Genomic DNA, 8,142 nt, shown 5'->3' on the forward strand with positions numbered 1-8,142 from the left:
AGTTCAAGGGATTAACATATAGCTAGATAGAAACAATTTGACATCAAATTCCAAAAAGAGGCAAACAGCTGAAGTATAGGATTTGACTAAATACTGTTAGCAAATTCTTGAGTTTTTATCGACTATCCATTAACTGTCAAAAGAGAAAAACTATTCCTATGGCATGTTTTAAAACAAAGTATGAAATATGTCGGTAAAACCCTCTTCCCTCAATGCTAGCACATTAAGTTATGACATATATGTATATATACGCTAAATTTGAAGCTTATCTTGAAAGAACTCACCTCTTCTAGGTGGATATTACAAAACTACAACAACTTAAAAGTATAGCAACTTCCTCGAGGAGTATCTACTTCCCCCGATAGGCAAGATAGGTTACATAATTGGACAAATTGGTTAACATAGGAATATACGATGCAGTCAAAAAGTGCGTTTAATCCATCAGCAAGTTGGTTCACAAATATGAGGAAAAGATTAGTGATCCGAGATGATAGATGGCATAGACAAATTGGTTAAAGGAATCAAACGCGCTAAGCCGCCATCTTTAGTATTTCGTGAGCATATATCCAATTGTACTTGTTACATTAGAAGCGAACACCACATGGTTCGTATAAAAACTTATACAATGAAATCTCTAACCATAATTTAAAAGAGAAAGTGAGTTACCTTGAAAGGTCTTCACAGAAGTGGAGCAAACAACAATCACTACCAGCACTGGTTGGAGTCTGTACTAATTGGATAATTGCCGACAGGATCTGTAGAAGAACTCCACATCAAAATCCTCAATTTGGTACTTCTAACACATGAATTCATTGTATAGTGACTGCATGTGTGCAACGTGCAGATGTGGTGAAACAGACAGTGATGGAGAAGAACTTATACCCAGGGTTCTCAACTTTGAGCTCACGCACTTGACAGGCCTGGCCAACAGGACACTGAATTTGAAGGTTTTTCGTATACCTACAACAGGCGTACAGTTGTGCATCATACAGGGCTGACCGTTGGCTCTCTTCATGTGTTGAAAATTTGTGAGGCTTATCAACACACCCACGACATCTGTTGAGAGCCAAAAACATATAAGCAAGGAAGTGTATAAGAATTTTATTGCGGCAACAAAAACAAAAGAACCTTAACTTTCAAATAAACTCACACACTGAACCATTACCAAGTGTCAGCCGAACGTGAATCCAGATATTTGAAAGGGATAAAACTGAACTTGTGATGAGAAATTTCAAATTGAGTGCCACATAGATAAGTCACCTCTGCATCCCAGTTGATGAATATGCGGTGTTCATTGTGAGCCGGGCGAAATATCTTTTTCTCTCCCAGAATAGTGAACTTCCTTAGGGAATATATTCTTTCAACATGAAGTAACGGATCGAAGTTCCAGATTAGCTACTTGGGAACCACCCCATTAAGTTCATCACCCTGATTGCTGCATAAACATTTTTTGATCAGTCCATGGGATAACATGACACACTTTCAACATTTAATAAGTGATTGGTAATCATCTAATTTAAACAGAAAGCATTTGTTCTAGCTAATACTTACATTGTCATCTAGAATTATCCAGGCTTGTGACCTTGTTGGTCTTCATGAAATCCAATTCATTCCACTTCTTAATGATGATAAATTTATAATGCGTGTGGTCCAAGGTTTTCCTTCTTCAGCCTCGCCTATCTGCGAGAAAGCTTTGTATGCAGCTGTTACGGGGAGTTTGGAACTGCTGGCTCTAATCTGGGAACCCATTTTCTACAGATGATCACTGTAGAAAATCATAAGAGTAAAAGTCATCAATTAAACCGCAGATACATGTAGTTTCTTAATCTACAATACATCTGTAAGACAACCGCTGCCAAGCATATCAATCAAAAACAGTTGTATAACTTATAAGAAACCCTTATACAGTTAGTCATTGTAAAATCATTGCTGATACTAAAAGAAACCATAACATTAACTCATGATCTGTAAGCTAAAATCATGGATTTTAGTTTATTGCCAACTGAGGATTCAACAAACCAAATGCCATACTTTTAGTGTTTCTTAGATTCAATGTTTATACAAAAAGATCTATTTGTAAGATTTAAAAAGCAAAATCAATCTAAAAAGCAAAATCAACCAAATTCAATAAAGACATATAGCAGCCAGCAGCCAGAAATAGTAGCATATCCTACAGTTATTTAGATAACATCAAGAGTAGAAGGTTAAATTAGGGTCATTTGCTCTAAATTACACTATTCAACATGAATCACTAATTTACTGAACAAAGGTTGCAATTTCGGAACCAAAAAGATACCCGGAGTCTAGATCAAACTGATTCACTTCACAGGTTGTAAACTTCTGAATGTGCAAGGCTCAAAGTGTTTACCTGAGATGGATGGGAGATGGATGGCACCTTTTTTCACCTTACAACAATGGAATACTGAAATAGAGCAAACAAATTAACTTGAAAATGTAAGTTTCAAAGAGAATACCAAAAATTAAAGTTAGGAAACTTGAAAACAACTTTCAGTTACCTAGTGTTCTTGAGAGAGGAGGCGTAGGAAACATGGGAGGATGATGACCTCTGTTAGGGTTTATGTAGGCCAACATTTGTAAGCGTACGATGAAAAATTGATTGCTGGGTATGAATGAGAGGGCTTGAGTGGGATAACATCTTTATCCCGGGATTCTATATTTTATGAGAAATGGAAATATTTGGGTTTCGTTCGTTGCGTGAAATAGAGGCACCTATAATTCGCACCTCTTGTCATTCTAGGTACAAACTGAACATATTGTAGACAAAATTTTATTGAGAAATTTATTTTTATGACCCTGAAAATTATGGGTCTTACTCTTTTGATCCCAGGATTATTTAATCAAATTTGCAAATTATTCTGGTGGTTCTGAAATATTATAACCGGTGTGCATATTGTGCATATTACCTTCACACTATAAAATACGAAGAAAATTTAAATAAATTTTTACAGAAATCAGTGTATAGGGCGATAGTGCAAGGATTACATCGATATGTTTTCATGTACAATTGTACACAAAAAAAAAAACCTAGCAAAAAAAAAGAAGTACACAGATGCGCTTTATCTTCAACCGTGAACTTAGCACTTTGATTGCCAAAAAAGGTCAAAAATTGTGCAGACCAAAAATTTGCTACTATAGCGAGAAAAAAAGAGTAGGTTCCCTAGTATAAAAAATGTCGTACTGTAATCAACTTACCTGTAGCGCCAATGGTTTTTACCGAGTTATTGCAGTTGGAATGACGAGCGGCAGAACGATCTAAATGATTACCACGATACAGTAAGGAAAGCCTGCAGTTACAACTGTAACTAAAGAACTTTATGAAGAAAAATCTACATAATATACAACATGCATATACAATAGATTCCCAATATGAAAAGGCAAGGAAAGCCTGCAGTAGATAGCCTATACAGAACACTAATTACATGGTACTGATCCATAAGGAGGACGGCTGAAGCATTCTTCACTGCAATGTGTTCCATAAGAAATATTAGGATGACTTTTAAGTTCTTCATTTTCTTTCAGAGAGAAGTGTCATAGTAATAGGAGCAGAAAGGCTACTCCACGGGGAGTAGCATCAAATTTTTGCCCCTCATCATACTAACTCGACAACCGGTATCCTGAATTTTATTCATATCTATGCTCTATTCATTTGAAATAGTAGAGTATCGTGAATGAATCCAACTTTAACTTGAACCATTTGAGTTAGCTGCAATTAAACTTAGTAACTAACACAACTAAATTAGTATTAGCATAAAAATGAGTACCACACAAAATAAAATAAAAAACATTAAAATGAGTTGTTAATAGCAAATCACAAAAATGCTTCAGAATATCTAGGAAGACAGGCTTAAAAATGCAATCCTGCGAACAACAGAAAGCAGAACTAAAAAGAAAAAAAGGATCAAAATCATAGGCATAATTATCAAATTGGTCACCTAACTCAAGTAATATAAGCTAAAGAGAGAAAAATTTATAGAAAATCATGGCCAAGCACTTTCATACTGTAGTAACTGGACAAATAGAATATTTAACAATATAACGAACTGCGAAAACGAAAAAAGCTACACACTTGGATCATATTACTTTGAACTGTAGAAAGATACATAATCTATTCATATTCATTATATAAATTATTATAAATGTTGCATATCACTTTGAGCTATCCATGTAACCGATCAATAAGATTTAGTTTATAGCAAAACATATCTAATAACACTAAGTGCTATATTCTGTACCAACACAGATTCATTGAGTTTTGTTTTCTCTAAGTGGGTTATTAAGACTAAACAGCTAGTGGGTATTTCTGTTTAAGCTCATCCCTGAAGAAATTTTATGGTCTCTGATTATAACCATGCAAATCACCCTATGAGTTCTAATCAAAAATGTCACCAGAGGTCGCTTGGCTATTTTCTAATGAAAATTCCGGTATTGACTTTGGGCTGTATCATTTACAATATACCCATCTCTTCCTTTCGTAAGCGAAGTACATAATCCGATCGCTTATATCGACTGCAATTGAGGGACTCTTGGTCGCTAGCGGACAATTCAAATGTTTAAGCTAGTTCAGAGGAGAAAGTAACATGGAAGCATTGGGGACAACTATATTTGGTGGTAGTTGGACTGATTAACACAAATGAGATTGTAGTTTTGCCAACAGGTGGGTTGACAAAATTATACAGTTCACAATGAGCTCAACATACTCCAAGTACATATTATTCCCATATCTTCTGGTGTAATATTAAAAAAAAACCTATGGATTGCTGGAAACATTACAACAACAAACAACGATTTCAGTACCTTGGATGGAGCTACACAAAAAATATGCATCTGAAAGAAACCAAAAAATAAGAAACATAAAATTTCGCAAAATTCAGAATTGTACTTACCTTACTGACTTACCACAAAGTCCAAAGCAGGAACTGGATTCTAAAGGAAAGCTTCAAGCAAGGAATCAGGGTGACGAAGTTGAAGCCTTTGAGCATTCAATAACTGCCCACGATCTCTTAGGAGAATTGTCAGAGCAGGAATCCTAGATAGTTAACACAAACTACAATCTTCAGATACTCGATGCTGAGGACTATATTCTTGTTGTGCATGCTGCTCTCGGTTGCAAATCCTCTTTTCATCTCTTTCAACATCAATCATAGAGACTCGATGTCTTCACATCACTGTGGCCAAGACCTCCTTTATTTGAAAGTTGTCATAGAGGCTCAATGTGTCTGTTGTAAGCTTGAATAAATACGACTTCGAAGGGCGAAATCAGCAGGAGCAACTGATAAACTGCAGATCTCACATTGGAAAGTTTTGCAACTCTCAGCTCATATTGTGGTAGGTGATCCATTTCAGGGAAGGTACCTTGTTAGAATCAGTGTTGATCCCAATTAATAATCTGGTAAAGCTAAGAGAAATGTGGAAATAAGTACCATAGTTATTACGCTAATAGATGAAACAAATCAAAAGTAGCTAATGGAACTGGAATAAGTTCTGCTAAGCTATATAATTTAGCACTTACTTAAGATACTCTCTACTTAGGAAAGCATCTAAACATTGTATTGTCATCAGGGTGCAGTTCATCACCCTGATGACAATGGTATCATAAATTAAAACCATTGTTTGTATAGTCAGTGGTGCCAATCATTCCTAATGTCTGAAAATTCACACATAATAAACTACTTATACTTACATTGTCATCAAGCATGAAGACATCCAGGCTGGTGACCTCGTAGGTACCCATGAAATCTAATTCATTCCACTTCCGTGAGATTCGAACGCGAGTCATCCATTTGGTGCCTTCTTCGGCCTTGCCAATATGGGAGAAAGTTTTGTAGGTGGATGCGGGAATTTTAGAAGGGTTGTTGACAGTCTGGGAACCCATTTGAAAAAAAGTGATGGGAGTATGAACTGCTAAAAATTGGAACCAATTTACTCGTCAAAACTGACTCCAATGATATGAAATCAAAAAAAAATAGATAGGGATTATTAGAGTTATGGGTATAGATTTCATAATCACTCATTTACAAATTTCATAATCTAGACAGGAATGAACAAAGTCCAAAACCCAAAAAAAAAATCAATTGAATGAATGAATGAATAAAAAATCAATTACCTAAGATGTTTCGAACTCTGGTGATTTTCTGAATCCAACAATCAAAATCTACATCAGAACAATAATAATCTTATTAAAACTCAATGAAAATCAAACTATCACCGAAATAATCGAATAAAAAATAACCGACCATTACCTAGTAGTGCTGAAAGAGAATGCGACTGAAACTGGGAAAGATGATCACCTCGTCTAGGGTTTATACATAGGAACATTTTTGAAAGAATGATGTTGCATGTAACGTTTGAAGTTATTATTGAGTCTTTAAAGAAAATCTTTTTGTATTCGTAACTGAAGAGGAGATCAATGTATGATTCGTATCTGAAGAAGATCATAGGAGGGGAGAATATTATTGGAAACAACTCAATTATCAGGCCGCAGAATGAATTAAATTGCTGCTGGTACTCATGGTTTTGATAACAGACGGATTAATGGTTTTGATAACAGACGAAATGAGTGATTCTGGACAGTTGGATGGGGCGTTAAACATGGATTGATTCTTACACGTGATTTTTCACTCAACTTTCTGAATTTTGAGAGCAAATGGTGGCCGTGGATCGCACTTAAAAACTCTTTTCGGATTTTACAAAAACCATTTGTTTTTGTAAGATAAGATAAATATCTTAGATTTTCATATGTAGCTACAAATTCTCATGGAGTCAAATAATTCTTACTATAGTTTGTAGTATTTATTTAAACTAGGGTATGACCCGTACCGTAACGGCACGAGCTTTAGTTTGTTCTTGCTAATCCAAGTGTTAGCTTCTCAACGTGTTTTATGCTTGCCCTTTTCAGATAAGAAGTTCGGATATCTAAATCTAAGAAATGTTTCTAAATGTTAGTTTCTCAAAAAGCAAGAAATTAATTTAGGTGTAAACAACTTCTAAAAGTAAAAGAATCTATTTTTTGTGAAGCAAGATACCTTTGTTTTGGACTTTTGATTGATGTCCAAACATGCTATTAAAATGAAACTTTTATCTATCTTTGCAAAAGGAACTCGATAGACAAATAAAGCATTTTGATGTGAAATTCAATCATTACTTTTAGAACACTAGGGCTTAGTTTGGTATTGCTGCAGCTTTTATAAAAGCACTTTTCTAATGTGCGTTGATGTGTTGTGCTGTGACACAAAAGCAGTTTGACGTTTGGTAAAATACTGATTAAGTCTAAAGCTGATTAAAAAAGCAACCAAAGTGTGTTTCGTAAAGTATTAGATTCAACTACTGTTGTTATGACAAATGACAAAAACAAACATATCTCTGAAAATAGCTTTATTCAATTTTAAAGGGTTTAAAAATAATTAATTTTTTTTATTTAAAAATAATATTAAATATTAAATTAACTAAGTGTTACTATTATTATGATTGTTAAAAAAAATTATGTTACTTAACCACTTTTTAATATATATATATATATATATATATATATATATATATATATATATGCATAATTTTCAAACAAAAATCAAACTAAAAATAAGTAATTATTAAATATTTGTTTTTATTTTTATTTTTGATATATTAAATGAAATGGTATCATCAAATAGTTTGAAAAGAAAATATAATAATATTTAAAGAATAAATTATAAGAAATAAAAAATTGATTGTATATATATATATATTTAAGGGTAATTTTTGTCATTTACAAAATAAAATAGGGACAAAAACGATAAATCAAGCATTAAATTTTGGTGGGACCAAAGCTTATGCTTTTGTAGATTTTAAAAGCTCCTCCTCCCCAGCTTTTAAAAATTGAGGAATTTGGGAACTGGTTTGGGTAAAAAGAACTTTGATTTTTTTTACCAAACACCATTTTCAGAAATTGTTAACATATATAGGTTTTGAAAGTGCTTTTGGAAAAATAAAAGCATTACCAAACCCAGCTTAATCCTTGTTTGGCCCCGCTTATTTTCTACCTAAACAATCTTACCACCCAAAAGTACGTACGTTTATTTGAATTCTCCGTGAATTCATTAGTACTTATTTTCTTTCCTTTTGGAAGCATGTTCTTGTGTTTACGAT

At 33.8% G+C, this 8,142-nt stretch overlaps 1 protein-coding gene across 7 annotated transcripts; it reads right to left on the reverse strand.

Annotated features, from left to right (window-relative positions):
* Window positions 1–301: 301 nt before the first annotated feature.
* Window positions 302–6,659, reverse strand: LOC113350260. 7 transcript variants are annotated; one of them, XR_003360678.1, is made up of 9 exons: window positions 6,261–6,659; window positions 6,125–6,172; window positions 5,702–5,919; window positions 4,905–5,416; window positions 2,517–3,305; window positions 2,369–2,422; window positions 1,552–1,765; window positions 1,166–1,435; window positions 302–1,056 (listed from the first exon to the last, which is right to left on the reverse strand). XR_003360678.1 is itself a non-coding variant. In XM_026594375.1 (4 exons), the coding sequence occupies exons 1-4, from the start codon at window positions 6,454–6,456 to the stop codon at window positions 5,384–5,386; spliced, it is 489 nt and encodes a 162-aa protein (XP_026450160.1). In that variant the 5' UTR covers window positions 6,457–6,659; the 3' UTR covers window positions 2,940–5,383. The 7 variants fall into 7 exon arrangements, 2 of the variants coding, with proteins under 2 accessions (XP_026450160.1, XP_026450159.1); XR_003360677.1 differs by having other exon boundaries at window positions 302–755; window positions 883–1,056; window positions 2,517–5,416; XR_003360679.1 differs by having other exon boundaries at window positions 2,517–5,373.
* Window positions 6,660–8,142: the final 1,483 nt, after the last annotated feature.

Source organism: Papaver somniferum, chromosome 2 (genome assembly GCF_003573695.1).
Source record: "Papaver somniferum cultivar HN1 chromosome 2, ASM357369v1, whole genome shotgun sequence".
Classification (NCBI taxonomy): Eukaryota; Viridiplantae; Streptophyta; class Magnoliopsida; order Ranunculales; family Papaveraceae; genus Papaver; species Papaver somniferum.